Here is a 23,749-nt window from a genome sequence, read left to right as displayed (position 1 = left end):
GTGGGGAATTAATTCACCTTTAGTTCAGCAGCCCATTGCAGCCTATGTTTGTTCTGGATTTGATTATGGTTTCTTAATTCAAATTCATTTCTACCACGATTTCGAAAAGAATCATGTAGAATCTGCCTCAAGCATCGCATTTTTAAAACTTTACGCCTATTAATGTCAAACCAAGTCTTGAACACTTGAAAGAGTCTAACTCTATTATTTTTTTGATATTTATACCTTTATATGTTAGCAAAAACTGTAGATTGATCGATTCAGCTTATTGGTTCAATCGTAGATGCCATTATCTTCTCCTATATTACTGATCCCAAATACTTGATCTAGAACGTTTATTTTGAAGTCACATAATTCTGCAATAGGAACTCAATATATTGATAGCATCGATATCTGTATTAGCGAATAAATTTAACTCCAACATTTTATCCTAATATTCATACATTTTGTTTTATAGAATATCGATAATTATTTACAAGCTTCTTTCACCAATAGTTGGAAAATTTCCTTAAATATCACATTTGTTTATAAAACGTTACGGTATCACAAGAAGTTCACGCATTCGCATAAAACATCCCAACGCTTTAGAGTCGAACTTAGCCAATTAAAACTAATTATTTCTCCAGAATTCCTTTAAGCCTACATCGCCTAATAGTAACTAAGCATGTTAAGTGTAATTCTCCTAAACATTTTCATTCCACCTTTCCCAAACACGCATAAAACAATCGTTTCTCTTAGCATTTAAAATAATCTCATAATTCTCATTTAAAAATTACTTAATAATCATTCACAGAACATACACACAGACTTCACAGACTTATTTATATACTGAGCAAAACTTAATAGAGAATGGGTAATTTAATTTAACATATAATATTCTTGCAATTACAATTATAGAACAACAAGCATTTGTTTTATTAGGTTGTCATATTGCCAGTTAAAACAAAATAATCCTTATTGTAATGAAGCATATGGAAAATTCGTTTATAAAACAAAGGGCTGGATTAGTTTTATTAGATATTTTTTGTTACTGAATAATAGATGCAGTTGTTATTTGTTCACTTTAATTAACAATGCTTTTGAGGCCCATAAAGTGCTAATGGTAAATTGGAATGAGCATGTTAATATGGTGAAAACATCAAGATTAGTATTGACTTTCTAATCTTTAAACTGAGGAATTCCTTCAAAATCCTGAAAACACATGGGATAGTTCGATATCAATTGACGCTTTTGAACAATTTTGTCATTGTATGAAAATTGCCATTATAAAGGATAAACATTACAAAGTATTTTTTTAAGATGACAATGCTCAGTCATGTTCTATATAATTGCTGTTGAACAGTCGTGTGTGTGTGTGTGTTAAAAAGTGTTAAAAAATATCAAAAAATTGCTAGCGATTGGCAATAATGTTGTATCATATTTACAATTTTTACTAAAAAGTTCGTTGGTCAAGGATGAAAATTGAATTTTAATTGCATTTGAGTTGCATAAAATACCATTCAAGTTAAACGAATCGACATTTACATGAATAATTTTTCTATAGTTTCCATGCTACTAGATCCTAATTCAAAGACACTTTACTCTAATTACAAGAATATATCATGCACATCGAACACAGAAATCCTACCTTAATGAAGTGAAAAAATATCTAGTTCCTTTCTGCACCAACCACACAGCACATAACTTTAGTTAAATTGTTAATTGTCTCGTCATTAAAAGCACTTCATCACCAGACACAGTTCAAATCTTCAGCACGATGTTCTCATTAAGATTAACAAAATCATTTACCTCATTTTCGGTCATCAGTTTTTGTCTACCCTTTCGACAGACAGAATAAGCTGACCTATAACTAGTGTCAAATAATGAAGAATATAAAAGGAAAACAAAATGGAAGAAACGGGAGGAGGAGATTGGGAATAAATCGTAAAAACTACAATCCATAAATTTACAATATTATTTATTTTATACATATATTAATAATGTATGTAAGATGAATCCACAAGACAAAATTGGAGTATTAAAGATTTATTTGTATTTTAGAGTCAAAATATATAATAATTTATATAGGCTGTTAAAAAAATCATATTTATAAATTTATATTACAACAACGTTTCGTTTCATTTACAAAATTAAAAATGCTCACCGCCATCATTACTGAAATCAATATATATATCTCGATAATAAAAAAAAATTTAATACGTAATATCTAGTACAACACAGCACAAGTATCTATTAATGTCTATGTGTTCTTTTTTTCTTATCCATATAGGTATATACAGCATGTAACTGTAAAATAAATCGCCCTATATTTATATTTATATATATATCGTTCTTTTCCTCATCGTTACCCCACCCATTCAAATATAGATAATTTATATAATATAATAAGTTTTTTTTTTTTCAAAAAAATAACGCGGAATATTTAAAATATCTTAACTTCATTCCTTTTAGTTTGGTTCGGACTTGATTATCAGTATGATTTCCAGGATATAAATACGGGCAGGGGAAGGGGAGAGGGGAGGTAATTTTTAATTATTCCGCATTATATTCGTATACAGTGCCTTTGTAGATTTTTGTTTTTGTATTACGTATGTCGGTGATCGATCACTAAATGTAAAATTGTATACAAAATAAATTACAATATTCACCATTAAAAAACGAACCTTAAACAGTGATAAAAAGTAGAAATATGTCACAGTTCCAAAATTACGTATTTCGAGATTACAATATCATCAAATCCTATATGGATAATTCATAATTTGCTTTTTTACAAAGGAAACACTACAAATTTACGTGCGTACCGTACTCGAGCCGCTTTATAATTGTCGTTATTTTAAATTTTATGTACAGTTTCTGTTTATAAAGCAGCATCTACGTCTGATCGAAATATAATGTTTTATGATTCATGTTCAATAATCATTTTAGAGAATTAAGGGACTCGAAAACTTCGACGCTACTAGTACGCAATAAATTTGTGGAGAAAATTACCTTCTAACTTTGGCATGTACTGCTAGTTTTATCGTATATTTCATATCCTTTTCCTTATACCGGGTTATATACATTTTTTTTTGAATTGTATTTTCATCTTTCTCGTAATCAAATATACATATACATTCGAAAATATCTACAAATCTCTTTTAAATCGCTTTCATCCTACTGGTTTTCTTTTCGTCCTTACATTACTTCTCTATTCCGTTAAAAATTCACAGCATCCTTATGACGCCAGGCATCAGAAGGATATTGCCGTTCTTTCATTACCATTCGATTAAATCTAAAAGTCTAAAAATCAACAGTTTTCGATTTATAACTTTCACGGAATCGCGTAATAAAAATCGAAACTCCATTTCCGGTTGTCGATTGTTGTTACACGACGTCCGCTCGTAATAAGAAAGACCAAAAACCATTATACACTAGAAAAGAAAAAAAATAAAAAATAAAATGCTTTGCATATCGCGTATCTCACCAAAAACCGCAAAATTCGAGAAAAGGAACAAGAACGCCGTTTTTTGGCTTTTCTTTTTTTTTTTCGAAATGAGGAACGTTCACTTCCTTGCGCTATTTTGATTGCACATGTTAAACTGGCCTCTTGTAGAGAACACTTCGTCATCAGAGAGAGTCCAAAATTAATTTAAAAAATTGGAATCAATTGAAGCACAGGTTTTTCTTTGATTCATTTTCAAATGAGGATTCGCATTTAGCCATACTAACTGACTAATTTTATAAAATAAATGCTTTAATTTACTAGGTATATTAGGGGGATATATTTACAAAAGTACAGTTTCCATATATCGTGGTGATTCAACTGAGTCCTGAGAACATACACTTAAAAAAATGAACAAATAAAAAAAATCACGTAGATTATTTTATAATAATATAAAAAATCTATATTTATCTACAATATATAAATAATAAATTAAAAAAAAACTATGTACGCATTATTACTCTCTTTTTTGGAACTAAGTTATACACAATAATAAAGGAGGTCTATATGGTTGTGGCTTGATTTTTGTTTCTGTCGATGACGTCCGCAAATCAAAGACGGCTCCGGTCATCTATCGGGAGGGCGAGTCCAGCACCATCTGTCGACCCGGTGCCATCGCTCTATTCGGCCGAAATGAACGGGGAAGAAAAAACAAATACAATGACTATGTGGATGATTAGGTACTCTGTTGGTTTCGAATCGAGACTGGGACGTCTCATTGCGGCGATCCCTGGGGGCTGATATCGTCGCCTCCACCCTCCGAGCCCACTTCGCCTTTGGTCTTGTTCTCCTTTTTCCATTTCATCCGCCTGTTCTGGAACCAGATCTTGATCTGCCTTTCGGTCAAGCAGAGAGCGTGCGCGATCTCTATCCGTCTTCTTCTGGTCAGGTACCGATTGAAATGGAATTCTTTCTCCAGTTCCAACGTCTGGTACCTCGTGTAGGTTTGTCGTCCACGTTTGCGTTCTGTAACAGAATATACAATTATCAGTTGGTACACTAAATTTTTAATAATGTTACTTCTAAAACTTTTAAAATTATATAATATAATATTTAAGTCAGATTGTTCTTAAAAAAAAATTAAAGAGGATTCTTACAAAGACTAAGTAATTTTATATGTAGCTGTCAGCTTAGGGTCAACAGGTACAGATTAAGTCCACGTATGATACTTCATATATGAAAATAGGACTCACTCAAGTTCATTCAAGTGACTAAAATATATTTTTACCAAAATTGGATGAGATTAAAAGAGAAATTAATTGAGACGAATTCTGACTCCTAAAGAAAACTTAATTCATTTTACTATTATCATTCTATATTAACAGATTTCTAATACTATAAGTTTGCAATTCCTTTAAAATAAAAATGTCCTCCATTCAGATATATACGTAATAATTAATGAAACTCCCATATCATTTGCTGCGGAATTGTTAAAAATAAAAACCTCTAAAGTGTTGACCAGCTTTCTCCAAGACATATTTAATAAAGAATAACAGAACCTAGAATAGAAGAATACTTTTTGGTAAAAAACATTAACTAGATTGAAGTAATTGCTAAAGAAATTGAAATGAATCATTCATGCTTGATGGTAAAAAACTAGTTAGTGTATTTCACAATCATTCTGAATTAACTGTTCCCTGATATTCTAACTTTAGCTTAAGATCCCCCATTTCAAATATGGAGTTGTGTGGTACCAGTACAATCCATATCATTTCTACCTTCATATTGCAGCTCATGAAAAACTTACCCCATAATGTGCTACGAAATTCGTAAAATATTTAATAATAAACGTTTCTGAATTGTTCTGATCATCTTCATCTAATTCATATTATATCAAGAGTAGTTAAAAATCGCCACTATTTAATGACATATAGCGTCATATAGCTAGTCTCAGATATCTATTATCAGCAAATACTTCAGTTAAAATGGAGATACTGCAAAAATTATGTAAAAAACAGAGCATAACCAACATTCTGTATGTATATATTACAAAAAATGGATTAGGTTAAAAGTGCTAGCAAAGAAATTCAAAGCAAGAAATTCAATTCAAAATAAATATATTAAATAGAATAGATTCAGATAAGATAATATTGAAACCAAATATAAAAATATGCCGGCTTGGTGGCGCATTGGTAAAGGCAACCTACTGTTGCGATAGCCGGTTCCAATCCTGCTGGAGCATGGTCGTAAATGTATATTTGTGATTGTTTAATACTTGTGATTGTCCAAGGGAGGCGTGTAAAATCCGACAAGGAAAATGATCCCAGTCACGCCAGTAACCAGGTTGGGTAAGACCGAATGTCTTCTGGGATGATTTCTAAGTTGGTCACACGCCAGTCGGTAGGCTTAATGCCGAGGACTGTGGTTCGCAGCTTCTGTGGTTTCTGTGGTTCGATGTTAAATAGTAGGTCCAGTCCAGATAAACCAATAGTTGGTAAAAGGAGACTTTAAAGTATGTAAGAAAACATATATAAGAATATGATGACTTAATTTTTCAATCTTTCAATTTCATAGAAGAATATATGAATATCATTAACAAAATAATTATAATAATATTTTATTTCCTACGGTCAGAGCCTCCATATAAATATGACTCAAATAAAAAATGTTACCCCCATAGCATAAATATTTCAAACCAGGTAGACCGAATAACGAACAAATTGAAAGAATTGGGTTGGTTCATTCTTAATGGATTACAGCAATGATTAATGATTCTTTTTTCTCCCATTATATACACTTAATATAGTCTGAAAGCTTAACAAAATGGCTGACAAAATGAAATGATGAAGGTCATCATAAGGTGCAACAAAAACCGACCTCCGGATATTATAAAATTATTGTTTATAATAAAAATGGATTGTGTGCAATTTTTTGGAAAAAATAACATCCGAATTATTAAAACAAAATTTTTGTATAGATGGAACAAATTAAATATACATAAGAGTTCTTTGCATGTACTAACAATTTTTCTGTGTTCCTTGAAAATTTTAATGCTAATTTTGCAATCAAAACTAGAAATAAAAAATATGTATTTCGTTGTTTATTACATTTATGGATAATATATTCCTCTCCTGTTGCCATTTCAGATATATTGCTAAGATAATCTCAATTTTAATAATTAACTCTAACGATATTAATTATGCATTATCTCTGTTGTAACAGGTCAATTGAAAAGTCCTCGGTCTGACACATAGATGGCACTACTAGAATTAATTCCATATGTTTTTTAGTTAGCCCCAACCCTCAAAGGATGCGTGTTTAAATTTGACAGCTGTCGGATCATTAGTTTGTGAATTATAGCATCTTGAGTGAAGCAACTTTTGTTATTGTGAAAAAATGGATAAAAAGGAATTTCACGTGTTGATAAAATATTGCTTTTTGAAGAGAAAAAATACAGTTGAAGCAAAAACTTGGCTTGATACCGAGTTTCCGGACACTGCCCCAGAAAAATCAACCATCAATGATTGGTATGCTAAGTTTAGACGTAGTAAAATGAGCACAGAAGACAATAAAAAATCGACAATATAATTTTGAATGACCGTACAATGAAATTGAATGAAGTAGCAGATACTCTAAAGATATCAACTTAACGTAACGTGTACTCTGCGCAAAGATCTCAGATCACAAAAGAATGCTCGCTGGGAAGAAATTTTCGTCGAATGAAGAGGTGATCGACGAAACTGAGGAATATTTTGAAGCAAAAGACAAATCGTACTACAAAAATGGTATCGAAAATTTGGAGGGTCGCAATAGTCAGTATCACCCTTGAAGGGAATTATGTTTAATAAAAAAAACATAATTTTGCCAAAAAAATGTGTTTTACTATGGTAGGCCGAGGACTTTTCAACTGAACTTCAGAATTGTTCTGATCATCTCCATCTATTTTACATTATATCAACAGTGGGAGGTAGTATTTTTAAAAATCTCCACTATATAATGACATATAAGTGTCATATAACTAGTATCAGAGTATGAGAAATTTAAAAGAAATTTAGATGGACGAAGTAAATACACTACACTTGTTTCTAACTGACATCTTTGTAATACCCACATACCACGATATAGCATTTAAAGTAAAATTAATTATCATTAATAACGGTTTACTCTGGTTGGTTACATTCGACACCTTTCTAACAAAAGAAAAATCGTTACAAATGAGTGAAACAAATGCCGAAAATCCATATCATTTCTACCTTTATGTTGTCGCTTATGAAAAATTTACTAGATAACGTGCTACGAAATTTGTAAAATATTGAATAAAACTTTCAGAATTGTTCTCATCATCTTCATCTATTTCATATTATATCAACAGTGGGAGGTAGTATTTTTAAAAATCTCCACTATATAATGACATATAAGTGCCACATATCACTAGTATCAGAGTATGAGAAATTTAAAAGAAATTTAGATGGACGAAGTAAATACACTACACTTGTTTCTAACTGACATCTTTGTAATACCCACATACCACGATATAGCATTTAAAGTAAAATTAATTATCATTAATAACGGTTTACTCTGGTTGGTTACATTCGACACCTTTCTAACAAAAGAAAAATCGTTACAAATGAGTGAAACAAATGCCGAAAATCCATATCATTTCTACCTTTATGTTGTCGCTTATGAAAAATTTACTAGATAACGTGCTACGAAATTTGTAAAATATTGAATAAAACTTTCAGAATTGTTCTCATCATCTTCATCTATTTCATATTATATCAACAGTGAGAGGCAATTTTTTTTAATCTCCACTATATAATAACATATAGTGTCACATAACTAGTATCAGAGAATCAGAAATTTAAAAGAAATTTAGATGGACACAGTAAATATACTACACATGTTTCTAACTGACTTCTTTGTAATAACTAGATACCATGATATAAATAGCATTTGAAGTAAAACTAATTACCATTAATAACGGTTTACTCTGGTTGGTTACATTCAACACCTATTCTAACAAAAGAAAAATCGTTGCAAGTGAGGGAAACAAATGCCGAAAAAGCCGAAAAAAAAATGACCACGATTTTTGGTGGAACAGCTCGCAACTCTATCATGACCTAACAAAGATATCACGCTCCGAAGGCCACAAAAGGGCCAAATGACAATAAAAAATCACCCGGTATTGTACGTCAGCGTACTATTGTATAATCTCCGAGATAATGGCCTTTTTCTTTCATTGCTGGGTTCGGATTGTGCATTAATTCAGCTGTCTACTGTCGACGACAATGGGTCGACGTGAATGTGACAAACGCTCGCTTCAACGCGACAATCTCCGTCACAGTCCGAGCGTTGGTTTTTATGTTTGAATATTCATTATCGGGAACCGGGGGTGTGGATATGGCTATACTTTAGATTGCCTTCGTGTCGTCAGTGGATAATATAAATATATCATTCGTGCAAAAACTGTAGAGAGTGCTAATGCACTGCAACCACAATTACCGATTATACGCATCAAGCACCTTTAACATTAAATAATTTTAGAATGTTACAGGTAGAAATAATTAAAAAACAATTACACGGCCATTTTCACATGCGAGGGTCGGTCTGAAATCTCATTTTGTAACGACCGAAGCGCATTATGTTGTAGGAATCATTAATCATTTTGGTTCAATCCAATCAGGAGAAAATGATGATAGAAAAGAACGAACCAATGATGGCACAGGATAAGTAATTAACTCGGGGGTAAGTTTAAGAAAATTGAAGCCAGTTTTATCTAAAGAAATTTTCCTATAAGATGTTATGGATTATATGGATTTATACACGACTACTAAAACAAAAACAAAAAAGACATGTCATAGATTATTGAAGAAACATTGATCGCTTCCTTCATCGTTGACACCGTCGTATTTGATGCTTAAAGGGCTTACATCTGATTATCAAAACGTCAACTTCTCCACAGCACATTACTGTTTTTTCATTTACTGATGCTCAATATTGCGATATGACTAAGTAATTCCAATTTACGGTGCTATATGCTTTAAAGCCTGTGAAACAGTTCAATTACTGCACTAGGAAGTTCCTGGTCATGCGCAGTCTCATTTTGGTGACCAAAGTTGCCCCCCTCGGTTATGGTATTAAATGACACCCCACGCAACTTTCTTTTAATTAGTTAGTCGAAGTTAAGAGTAAATGTCAGCAATCCCAGAACTATCCACGTACCAAATCAGTATATCCATCAATATACCAAATCAATTCATGTGTTAAATTCAATACCACGAAGGGTATTGATTTTATCGATGTGGAGTATTTCATTTTATTTCACATTTTGCGTACGTTTAGAACTATCCTGTGTATAGCAGTAGTTATGTGGAGATTTATACATTGATATTAAAGAATAACGTAAAGACTGATTCATTCATACTCATGCATAATTAATGTTTTTTTTTAATAAACATATTTAATATAAAAATAATTTTAACCATGAATCCAATTACGGATGACATTTAAATGTTACCTTAAAATAACACTTATATGTTCAATTTTTGTCGCTTTGAAATCGTCATTTTCATTAAAATACCCTTATCTGATATAGTTATTTTTAGAATACTATATATCCTTATACCTTTATACGATATTTATTTTTCTAGTTATGTAACATGTACAACGACCATTTTTCAACTGCTATAGACCTACACTTTAACTTTATAACATTTTCTTAATAAACTTCAGGAAAACAGGAAATCGCTAGCGGTACCACAGTAGCCATTATTTGTTGATAAAAATTAAATGTGAAATCGTTACGAAAAGAGTGAATATAAATAAGGAAAATTCCATTTACATTACAGTTTTTATTTTAATCGGTCATAGCAAGCTTTAGCTTTTCTATGATGATACGCGTGGAAAAGAGGAGATTAACATTTTTCGAAGCCAAAAGAGTTGCGACGGAATGTGGCAAATTTATTGAAGAATATTCGAAGCCCTGCTACTACAATAGCAGCGGGTTGATTGAAAAGTGGACACCCTTCCGAAGCGATGGATTGAATACAAAATATCATGAATAATTTATATGAACACTTATTTATTATACTAGCTTTAAGAATATACTAAGATATTCACTATCAGAATTAGTAATAAAAATTAATAATTAAAATAGTGCCTATTATTCCATATAGTAACAACACCAAGTATCGCAGAATGAATCTTGATGTCAAACTTCGCTGGAAAGAACGTGTAAAATAGAAAAGGAAAGAACTGGTGTTAAAATATAGGAAAATGTATTGGTTAATTGGAGTTATCAATACATAATAAATTGCTATTATAAAATCAAGTGTTGAAACCCATTTGGACATACAGAATTCAATTATGGGGATGTTCCACGAAAAGTAATATAAATACAAAACACATTTTTCCGAACAAGGTACTGAGAACTATTGTGGATGCCCACAAATACTGTATATTGAATACTTACACCGAGACCATCAGTAGCCACTGTCACTCGGATAGATTCCATTCTCATCTGAATATCGAAGTAATATAAATCTTGCATAACACCAGAACAAGGCACAGACTCAAAATAATCACACGATTTGATTTTGTGTAGTACAATAAGCTGTGTTTAATAGAAAAACAGCATAAACACATAAACATTGTTACACTAGAGACTAATTTAAATTATTGTGAAGACAAATTGTAGGTTAGTCGCTAACAACTAGTAACAATGTAACAGAAACTTTAACTATACGCCATAAAATACATCAAAATATATGGTTAAGGACGCAGAGATGACATGTCAAAGATAGAATCAAGAAAATCACGAACAAACTCTTAAATATACTAAAACAGCACACCTGCTCCACAGCGGAAGGAACTAAATCTTGTAGAACGTAAATATTTCTGCTAACTTTAAGATTTATTATAACAAATTTCTTGTAATCATGTGGAGTTCAACATTTCATTGAATACTCACGGTAAAACAACATCTTATATATATTTAAAACAATTGAAAAATGGAAAGCAAAATAAAGAGACAGATGGCAAATAGAACCGAAATATCTGAGATATCTCTGCACATATACCGTTTCAACAATTCATAAGATTGTCAGCCTAGTTGCTTCCTACTCAATACCACTTCATTTGTTTATGACAAATGTGCCACTTTCTGGTAAGCGCCTGACAAATGCTGCTTCTAATTCTGGCGCGGCGACTATATTAGGCTCCCTCTCGTCGTCAAAATCGTTTTTCAGTTTCAACTCGCGCGATGTGTGCGTGTGTACGTCTGTACACATCTAAGATCGATGTCATATCAAGAAATATTAATATGGGAGGGGTGGAACGTATTAATCAAAGGTAGCCGGGGCCTGCGAGAAGGCCTGCTTCGTTTCTGTTTTTTCTTTCTTTTCGTTTTGTTTCATTTTGCCCACTTTGATCCGGTCCGGCCATAAATCGTTCGGCCGGTGGAATTAATTCAGGTGAAATTTGAGGTTACACGATTCAAACAATTAATTTAAATGCAAAGATAGAGCGCGTGTGTTCCTTTTCTTCGTCGCACCGGACATTAATTGGAAACGGATCCGTTTTCTCTCTTTTTTCCTTCTCTCTCTGCACTTTAATTAAAGCAACAACGAATACAGTCGACAGTGAAATAGACAATATACATGGTAATCATATAGAAATGGGTTTGGTAATATAACCAAGTTATTAATATTAAAGAAGGAACTATTATTACAATTATAAAAACCAAAATAACGAATGAATCAAAACATATTTCCAAATTTCTGTTTTTGATAAATAAAAGACAAATTTATTTTATATCTCCAGATGGAAAAAAGAAATGACAGCTCTAATTGACTATCAATTAATCGATATAAATAAAGAAAAACTTTTAGATCTACCGACCTCTCACTATTGTGGCAACATCTGCAGGTGATACAGCAATCTTAGCATCTTAGAAGAAAATACAAGGCGTATTAAATACAACTGGTTGAAAACATAGCGTATTAAAGCAAATGAAACAAAATCTATTCATATATCGATAACGTTATATTACATTCACTCTGCGTAGAAGAGCATGCCCACCAGTCAACAATTGTGAACTTCGCCAAGCTGAGGATGTTGAATATCTGATATATATGGATGTTATATATTCTTGTATTTTATGTATCTAGATCGACGCGTAACCTACATATACAGGTCTCTAATGAAGTGATACAATGCGATATTCCCCTAGAATCCAGAACAAGTGTCATTCAAAATACTATTAGTGTTATATGTGTTAAATACCTTAAAAGAGCCCATTTTACAAAAATTTTTGGTTATAGGATATAGAAATTAGAATAATACTTAAAAGACAATATCTTATATATATATATATATATATATATATATATATATATATATATATATATATATATATGTTATAATAACTTATTAATATAATATTTTACACATTAGATCACTTAATTAAGTGAATTTTTACATCTCATACATGGCAGATTTTTGAACCACTAAGAGAAATCATTTTAAAAAAGATAGCAAAAATCAATTCTGAATAATAAAAGTGCAAATTTGATTAGGTTATGATATACACTCATTCCTCAAATAGAGGAAATCGAAATTACTTTCTCCTCAAACTAGATATCGTTATTATAGATTCAAAAACAACGCATTATTCATGAGTTTTATTTTCGGGCACCATATTTAAATTTTTTGGTGGAACTATAATAGAATAATCGAATTTTTCAGTTTGCTTTGGGTGAAACACGAGTATAAAATATAACGAAATGAAACGTTAACGTTATTTTATATAAACCACGTTATTTACTTAATATCGATATTAATAATCACTAAGAAATCATATAAAAGAAAAAATTATGATAACAGTTTTTTTATATAAACAAGCATAAATTAAAAGCATTGATTGATTTTTCAATTATCGTTAAACAACATACAATATTTATATTTGTAAAAAGCTAAATATTTCCACACCAATTGATTATTGGTATTCCTCTCCTTTATAATTTAAGCGTGAATGTTGATCAAATTAATGACACAATATAATTAGATTAAAAAATATATATTAAAAAAAACTAATGTATAAAAATATATATATCTTGAAATCTTGTTTCACTTGTATCATATCAAAGCGTGAATTCATAATAAATTATCCAAAATATCACATAAATAATGGTCAAATAATTTAATGTTCATATTTAATTTGATATATTAATATAGATCCATTTTAAAATATGGTCGAAGATCAAACATTTACATTTGATTTCTATTATATTTCGAAAGTAAAAATTAATATCACTGTCTTGACTGTACACCCCATTCATAATTTTTTGATCTGTAAAATATATGCATCATTATTCATCATTAGTGTAATATTTTTAGTATATTACATGTTTACATATTACATGTCACAAACATGTTTAAGATTAGTTGTATACAAGCTTAAGAAGATAAGATATTTAAGATGAACCTTCATGAAGTAGTTGAGGAGAAAACGAAGGGATGCTATGTTTACAAATTAAAGTTAACAAAATCACTTAAGCCTACATTTTGATATTTTCATTTTATATAGCACGTTTTGGAACACCGTTAAAACTCAACAGTTTTTTGTTAAACAGTGTTCTTCAAGTTTGGCTTCGATTTTATAGCCATAAATTACAAAAATAATTCAAGGTACTACGCATTCGCACATTAAATTGCTGCAAATTTACAATTATATAAGTCTTTATTTCAAAGATATTTTTGTATACCTTATAACTTATATAACTTATATTCTTGCTGGAAAGAAGATCTAAGTTTCTTGAGTGTTTTTGAGCATTTCAAATATTCGATAACTCAAGAAAAATATTTTAATTGAAACATAGGAAATAGTTTTTGTATAGAGGTGTATTTTATGTTTGCCTCTCAATCGAAAACGAATTTATTTACAACGTTCTTTGTTGCATTCATTCGATAGTATCGAAACAATTTATTTCGCAACAACACTGCAAGAGACATTCGTAATATTGCGGACGATTTTATAACAAATTATCATTGTTTTATCGCGTCATAACCATCTGATAGCGCGGCTTTATTCGGAAATAAATTCCATTTGTAAGTTGCGCTGAACCTTAGCAAAAGGCAATAAATGGCGAGAGGGATGGTCCAGCATATTTGTTAGTGTCATAGAGAGTCGGTAATCTTTGGTTCGGATCGGGCCAAAAGCTTTTCGCAATTCACGCTCCTCGCCATCCTCCATTTCCCTTCTGACGCCCCCCATTTGCGTCTGTTTCTTTTCTTTCGCGTCCACATTACAACTGTGATCGTTAACACGAAGTGGACTCAAATTACATTATAATATTAGGTGCTTGCATGTATTCTGAGCATTTATTCACTTTTAAACATATAATTGTTGAGAAAAATTGGTATATTAACAAAAATATTTGCATAATTTTCTACCTAGTAGTTCCCATCTCCATTCCAATGTCATCAAAACCCATGACTTTTTGTACTTAGGATTGCCGTAGCACTTTTCATAGCCAGTTCCAACAAAAACCCATCTTTTTTTCTGGCAAGCAATGAAATCGCTATGTTGAAAGAGTTCGTCCTGGTTAAACATCTTCAGACAGTTGATCAAGTACTAAGCTGTCTAACAGTTCTTCTGGAGCTTCAACTAGGTGTTCGTCAATTAATTCCTACAATTCAATATCTTCCCATTGTTTTATCCTATAGTATTTTGCCAACATCAATTAATACTGACTGTACTTTTAAATCATTAAATTATTGTATAATTTCTAAAGGCTTTTGATAGGCTCCAACAGCTTTTTTTCAAATTTCAGATTTTTTCAAAATGAAATAAGGAATGTAACGAGTGTTACTAACCGTTATTTTAGGTAGAGAAATATTAAAACCATAGAATTTCTCAGCTATTTATATTTATACGTTAATAATACCCATTTTGGTCAATATATAATGATGACGAAATTACACCCAAGCGCCTAATACTTACACTGTAATTACTGTATATTACACTGTGCTTACATTGCAGTATTACAATAACAATTGTAATATTATAATCTGTAGGAAATTCCGTACAACTTGTAGATTCCGTACAGGAATATGAAAGTCTACAATGTCTTAACTTTAGAGCAGATATTAATTTAATATAAAAATATTATCTCATTACCGTTTTGTGAAACTATTCGATATAAAATATTTACATATACGCAAGCCCTGAAACTGCTATATAGGCTATTTCGTTATGGGGATGTACCACTATAGAGTGACCAATAAAAGAAGTGTACAATACTGAATACTAAAGAATGTAGTTAGTGCTTATAAGATGTAGGAATATAATGTTCATAAGAACTAAAAGTAAAAGCTTGAAGAAACTATGAGGATGGATGCCTGGAAATGTTGAAGATAACCAAAACGCAGTAGGATGAGTATAGTGTAAAATTTATAAGTAACTATAAGAAAGAAAATAATAATTTTTCGAAAAAATCTGTGTTTAGAAATGTAGGAGGAAAGGAATTCAGTAAAAATATTAAAATTAAATTGCCACATATTATTTCTTCCTGATATTTATCAAATAACTATTAAATATAAAATAACCAAAGTGAGTTTTGGACATGTTTGAATCCCATTGTCAGTTATGATGGCCTACATTTAATAATTTGAATTCTTTCATGTTATTTTAAGAAACAAACTTACATATTGCATAAACTACTATAAATATTATAAGTATTATATTAATTTGCTATGTTTAACAAATTATACAATCTAAACTGACTGAAATAGTGCTAATTTATAATTATATCAGAATCGGAATGAAAATACTTCCAAGAAAATTGTGACATCAAATGGAGATAAGTTTTAACAGTCGAACACTGAACTGTATGATTATAATTAACGTAGTTCTAAAAAACACAATACAAAATCAAAGATAGGAAGAACGTTTCGACACCGGCCACTTTAATTACAACCGATCAATCATCATCAAGGACAAAATCGACAGTTTACTTATTAAACCTGAACTAATCATAATTATCAAACGCAAGACTGTTTCGGAATTCGCTGGAGAATAAAAGACGAACGCTAGAATGATATATGGGTGGCTTATAAGCTCATTATATTCGAATGCAAGTCGAATAAGGACCGCCTAGAGCTCTAGGTGATTGGCGTTGGAGCTTATAGCAGCACCATATAATTAACTGTTCCATTCTTTACAACAACAACCGCATTTTTTGTGGTATAGCTCGTAATAATATTCGACATTATTACCCAAGTATATTACAACTATAGTATAAATAATTACTTCATTAAAATTACTTAATAATTAGTTCAAATAACATTCTATTTGTTTTTATCCTTATTTTGAAAATTCAATATGTCACTTTAATTAATATTAACAAATGAATAAATAAACAATAATGCTACAACAAAAAATGCTCCTGATTTTGACTTTATTACCTTTAAAATTGTAAAGGAACTTTGGAAGTTAGATAGAATAGTACCAATTACGATTATCAACCTAATAAATGCTTCATTCAGACTATAATATATACCAAAAATGTGGAAGGTAGCTCAAATAACATAAACCACTGTAATAATTAAAAAAAGTCTTATTCTGGATCATCAATTTGGTTATAGTATAATCAGGTAATAATAATCAGATATAAAAATCATTAGAAGAAAATAAAAATTAGTTCTGCAATATTTTCGATAGACTTTGAGAAAAGCATAAGATTAAAATGATTCTCCCTAAATAATATTCAAAAATTCTAGAGTAAAATATATATATAAATCCAAAGTCAAAGAGGAAGATGCCCATTCTAAGTTCAAGAAAATACAAGCAGGTGTGCCACAGGGAAGTGTATTAGGGCCAATCCTATATTTACTGCATACTCGGAACCTACCTACATTCAATGAAAATGGTGTTACTATATTTGCAGATGATGTGGCATGACCCTTGATGTTGCACTCAGGAAGCCACAAAAAATATGAAAAAGCCATGCTGAAACACATAAACATGATATTCCTAAGTGCAAAAAGTCATAAGTTCGTTTAGGAGGGACATCCAAATAAATACCGTTAGTAATGTATAGTGTATGAGTCACTGAAACTAAAAGAACTGTTACAACACATGCTTTACCGGCATTAATAAAATCAGTTGAACAAGCTTTGTAGCAAATAAGACCAGCGATAATGACAAACATGTTGCAAAACTTGTGAAGAATATAGTCTTCTCAATTCTCAATAAATTACTTTTGAAATGAAATGAATGAATTGAAGAGTGATTAGAATATAAAAGATAATTTAAAAATGCACATTAATTTGATTATATTACATGGTTATTGTGAAAATTAAAGATTAGAATAATTTCAATTAAATCATACAAATATTCCATTTTCATTAAAAAAATTATTATATAAACCAGTTCTAATTGTCTGTTCTCCAGTCTGTTGGTATATATCGGTTTTAAACGTTGTTATTTTTCGGCCATTTTGGATTCCATCGATAGTCTGCGACCTAATTAGACAAGCTGTCCAAGCTAAAATGATTAATGATGCCGCCCTAAGGATAAGAGATAGGCGGCGCATCATTGTAGAATACTTCCTTTGAAACGCTGTCGGTCATAGCGATGGTACCCACAAGCTGGTAATTGACCGGAGATTGTTTTCGGACCCAGGTAGATGAAAATATGATAAAAAATATACCGTATAATAATAAGTTTCCTTAGCAGAAGCATAAAATAATCCTAGTATGTTGTTGTATCAGGACAATATTCAACAGCATGGTAATTTTTTTTATTTGACTGAACTGCTCACTTGTCTAGTAACTCAATATCCTTTCGAAAAAACATAAAATTAATTATATTAAGCAAGGCAATATATTATTGAAAAAAAGGAAACAAGTGAGAAACATCAAAAGAAAGAAAATTTTCTTTTTCTCTTACGCAATAGATATCTCATCAATCCTAAATTACAAACTGATTGTTCAATAGTTGATGGTTACAATGTGATTATTGTTCTGTTGTCCTTGCTTTAATATAGAAGCAAGACAAGTACGGACTAAATAACACAGTATAATTTCTAAAATTAAAATCAAATTAGACTACATAAACGGAAGTCAAGAGTAACATGTATACCTTGTACAAGTTTGTGTCCCTTGGTTCGCTTCAATCTTCTACGTAGCAGTAAGTACGTAAGTCGAGAACTTACTTACGCTTTGGCTGCATCGGATTTTCAGTCGGTTTGATCTCTTAGTGCAACCCCATAATTACAATTCAAAAATCCAAAGAGCCTTTACAACTGACTGGTAAACCAATCTCTTTGATCTTAGTACCAACAATACCAACCAGTACAGTTTTTGATTTTAATTCTGATCTGATTTACCTTTTGTTTAACGTTATATTTCTAATATTTCTAATGGAGATCGTTACCGAGGGATTACGCTGATTCTGCAGTGGATTTCGCCGGCCAGATTTGGAGCTATTAAGCCAAATTTTCGAATCTGTAGTCCATTTGTGGATCTTGTTGGCTGCAACTTGAAATTTTCCTATAACTCTTGACAGAGATATGTCTTTTACGATCATAACTATGTCGAAAATATTCCAAGTACTTTTTCTTTTGTTATTGGAATATCAACAGTGTAAAGCTGGGAGTGAACCAAGACACGCCCTGCGGTACTCTATTCGAAACAGGTTTAAATGTCAAGAATGTTAATTCTGCTGGTTTATAAGTACAATTATTTGTGCATTCCTAACATCATCAGTCAGATTCAGAATATTAGCAAGGCAATCCATAATATCCATAACGAAATATTTAAAATAAGGTCAATAAATGTTTAGAATGTTTATTCTGCCGGTTTGTAAGCATAATTATTTATGTAACCTTAACACGCGTTGGTTCGATTCTGAATATTGGTAATTCAATTTATGATATTTAAAATAAGGTGATTATACTTTAATTGTGACGTTCCTAGTCATTTATAATAGAAAAGAAACTGGAAATATCTCTACTAAAACATGATTACTCATAAATATCTAGGGGTTAGATCCAAATATTTTTGGTTTGTTGTGGTTTCTTCTAATTGTAAAGATACCAGATCAGACAAAAATGTTAGTATTACGAAAAAGTATAATCTGAATACATAAATCATTCTGCAAAAACCTTGTCAAGTAAATAAGGAGTAAAAATGAAAATAGAAATATATATATATATATATATATATATATATATATATATATATATATATATATATATATGTTTTATATGTTTTGAGATGAAGAATGAAATGAATGCCTCAGACGGTGCGTTCGAAAACAAGAAAAGCGAGAGCGTAACATGGCGAGACACTAAAAAATTACCGGGGGACCAGAACGTTTTCTTTCGAAAATCCCCGTTAATTAGAGATAAAAGGACAGGAAGATGCGGCAACCTAATCAGACTTCGGTCCTGTCGCCGAATAAATCAAATTCAAAACTGTACGTTCGAAAATAATTATACGTCTTGTTCGGGACGGCTTCGCCATTCATCACCGACGCTCACGGCATCCGAATCCAATATTCCTAATTAGATAAATGAAAAAGAGATCCCCCAGCCGATTTCGTCTATTTGGATGGAAAGGCGGGGTGGCGGGTGCGATTTTTTTTACGTCAAGATCAATCGGGTATAGCTTTTTTTGTTTCAATTATTTTTTAAATCTATTGAAACCTAACAATGTGTTATTTTATTAACAACAATATAAAAAGAATGTAGTTTAGTGACATTATTATATATTTTTATTTCCACGCCAACGTGTTTCCATAGACGTGGAAACGCAGAACTCTATACAGTTCGCAAAGAAATGAGAAAAACCAAAATATATTCATTTTATTTTATTAAAACAATTTCATTATTTTCCTCTCTACCAAATGTATTTTCTTATCGGGCGCAAATCCAAGTTATCATTAGGTAACAACATATTATTGTATACATCTATACTCAAGCCTATTTGGTCATATGCGATCCAACTATGGGGAACCGCTAGCAAGTCTAACATATGTATCATACAACGGTTCCAAACTAAAGTGTTGCGTGCCTTTTTCGATGCTCTTCTGTACTATGTTTAAAATAATATGATACAACGCGATATTCTTCTATAACCAATAAGGAGTGTAATTCAACTTGTCTGTGTTAAGTACATCGAAAAAGTGACAGTGCATCCCGAAGGGCGTAAACTAAAACACCTAACGCCAAGTTATCTGATTATTGGATCTATATAGACTTTAGAATAAGCGTTAGAATAAGACTAGTTAATTAAAATAGTAATGAAGAGATTTTCTACGTGTCATAAAATATGATATAAACAAAACAAATACTTGTTGCTCTCTGAGCAGATCGTGGAATTACTACGCGTAGTAAAAAATATTTTCCTTTTCCTTTCCTAAGTGATTGAATCAGCAGAAATTAGCAGATATGTTATTCAATTAAATAAGTGAATACAGAAACAAATTATACAAAAGTAACATCAGATGAACAAGGATATTTACAAGCACCTGATATCTAGTAAAGATAGATACATCAAATATTTAGAAAGAGAATATTTTGATATTGATATCAGTTAAATTCTAGATTAACTCAATAAAACCAAGAAATACGTTAGATTAATAAGCAGCTATTAAATTTTTAAATATCAAAATACACGAAATAAAACACATCGTTGGTTTAGTGTAACCAATCTTAAACAATACTAACTCGACGTTTTTTACATAAAAATGTTAGGAAAACTAGTTTCACTATGATGAACCAGCACAAATTGTGTTAAAAATTACTTTTTCTGTTACAACTGCTACTATTTGTTAAATTATATTATCAAAATGTTTGCATCAAATATACAATCAATTCAACTGTCACTGTTCTACTAGCAATGGTATAGCTTGTCCAATGTCTAACTTTAGATCTATTCCGCAAACTCAACAAAATATTACCTACAATTAAATAATAAACAAAAACAAACAAACTCAAAGGGCTAACTAGATTTTGTATATAATTTCATTCATTCATTGCACGTAATCACTATTTATAGGACTTTCAACATCATGACTTCGATTGAAAACGAGGCTAAAAAGTTGTGTGAACACAGTACCTACAGGTTCCATATTCTGCAGAAACAAAAAATCCAGAAACCATCCAAGGCATTAGCATCACTTTTGGAGTGGTATATATTCAAATAAAATCAAAATAAATAAAACAATTAAAAAAAGGTGAACTAACGTACTAATTATTGCAATATCCTCCTATTCGGTAAATTTAGCTCCCTTTGACTTGTTTTGTTCTCACGACTCAATTATCATATACTTCTATAGTATTTATTTTAAGTTCGTATTACGGCTCTTTAACAATAAAAATGTATAAAATTACTGGCAAAAAGATATTGAAGTTCGCGGGAATCATTTTAAGAAATAAACTATGTACAAGTGGGTTGGTAGCTGCAGTGGTTAAGGCGACAGAACGGCTCTCCTACTGTTGCAATAGTCGGTTATCGAATCCCGCTTAGATTGTATGAAATTTATATTTGTGATTATAATTGTATCTCTAAGCAACAGTGTAAAATGAATGAAGCTGAATAGAAGCGAATATCTTCTGGGATGGTATCTAAGTTGGTCATTTGCCAGTCGGTAGTCTTAATGCCAAGGATTGTGATTTGAAGCTTACGTAAAACAGATAAACCCCGGTTGTTAAAAAGGAGAATTTAAAATTAGATCTTAAGAAACATATTTTAAATCATGGCATCGTGGTTTAATTATCAAATGACAACAGTTATTGAACAACTTCAAAACATTTTAAAACCGGAATTAGTTTATTGCCAATCCGATATAAAAATCGACCCTATATAAAAAGTAATGAAGTCAGCATCCGCATATTGTTACTGGAACAACATGGCGTCCTCAATTACATCTCTCCACCCTTAACAGAAACGCAGAGATGGAATCCGAACGCCGCGAAAGCTGAACCGCGACGCCATCGACATTGACGGATGACTCTTTCCGTCTCCGGAGGACCCAGACATTTGGAAGGGGCCCAAACCCCAACACACGTGTGTTTCTCCCATTCTGCCCGACCCCCCTCTCTCTTGACTACCCGTCCCGTCGGTCCTTCATCAGCCGCGGCTCCGTGTACGTAATGTGCGTGTGCAGAAAACCCAGTTTCCCATACAACGGCCGAAATTGAAAACGCCAAGGGCCCCACACTCGGTGTTTTGTTTTGTCTGAAATGGGAACGGAGGATGGGGTGGGAACACCCTCGGAGCCCCGAGACCCGAAAATGCGCGTCAAGTGGTTTTGATGCTGGTGTCTCGTTAAACGATGACGCATGTTTTAATTGGATCGGTTAATGGACGTTCTTAAACGATGAAGACAAGGTCGTTGTTCCTTCGTTATAAACCAAAAAAAAAATTCTTAGTTAGTGGTAACGTTCGTAAGTACGTAGGAGAGCTTGGATAAAAATGTAGCATAAACATTTTGTACAGATTATATCTAAAATTAAAATTAATGGCCTTTATTTATTATTATAATGAATAACGGAATGTAGCCAATGCAGCACTGATACAAATGAACTGTGTAATTTCTGTAATGTAACATACTCGTAATTGTATGTTCCCATGCCAAATACTTAGTATTAAATTACTACAATAAACCTAGTTCAATGACACAAATTATTATTTCTCACACTGCTTAAAATAGACGCATAATTTTATCATGAATTATAGTGGTATCGTACTAATAGTTACAGTTCAATGGAGTACTCAATTATAATAAATAATCACTGAGTTAAATTGTCGTTTATAAAAGTCTGCTTTATTTATAAATTATCTTTAATTATATTTAGAGTTTGTTATCTGCGAACTGTTTTGTTTAAATGTATGTTGACTCCGAGAACTGAACAAAAATACAATTTAGAAAATATTGTTGAGTCGTGAATTTGAAATATAAACTACAAAATACAGTATTTTAACCATATTTATTTGAAATACAAAATCCAAATTACAAAATACAGTGAGGTGATGAATATTAGAATTTTACTATGAAGTTTGCTTCTTGTTCAGGAAAGAATAAAACCTGCTAAAGAAATGAATATTTTAAAGAAAAAAAGAAAGGTCCTGATGAGCACAAACTTGTATTAAATTATACGAACACAATTTTGTATTTGGATAGCGTTCAAGGAGGGTAAGCTTCTTGCTTCTTTCGTTTAGTTAGCTAACTAATACTTTCCATTTTTGATGTCTGTCGTATCATTCTGCCTGTTCACAAAAAAAAGTAAAAATCAATATATTTACTAGCTCTACTATTCC

The 23,749-nt window shown here is 31.4% G+C and overlaps 1 protein-coding gene across 5 annotated transcripts in view; it reads right to left on the bottom strand.

Moving 5' to 3' along the window:
- Positions 1 to 1,940: 1,940 nt before the first annotated feature.
- Positions 1,941 to 23,749, bottom strand: part of Ptl (prothoraxless) — a 295,597-nt gene continuing 273,788 nt past the window's right edge. For all 5 annotated transcript variants that reach the window (XM_076410284.1, XM_076410274.1, XM_076410264.1 and 2 more), the window contains one exon: positions 1,941 to 4,447. In XM_076410284.1, coding sequence (XP_076266399.1) covers positions 4,197 to 4,447 — 251 coding nt within the window. In that variant the 3' untranslated portion in view covers positions 1,941 to 4,196. The remainder of the gene's footprint in view (positions 4,448 to 23,749) is intronic.

The sequence above is a fragment of the Rhynchophorus ferrugineus genome, unplaced genomic scaffold (assembly GCF_030347505.1).
Source record: "Rhynchophorus ferrugineus isolate W39M unplaced genomic scaffold, kcgeb_rfMv2 rfM1, whole genome shotgun sequence".
NCBI lineage: Eukaryota > Metazoa > Arthropoda > Insecta > Coleoptera > Curculionidae > Rhynchophorus > Rhynchophorus ferrugineus.
This window is presented reverse-complemented; position numbering and strand designations above follow the sequence as displayed.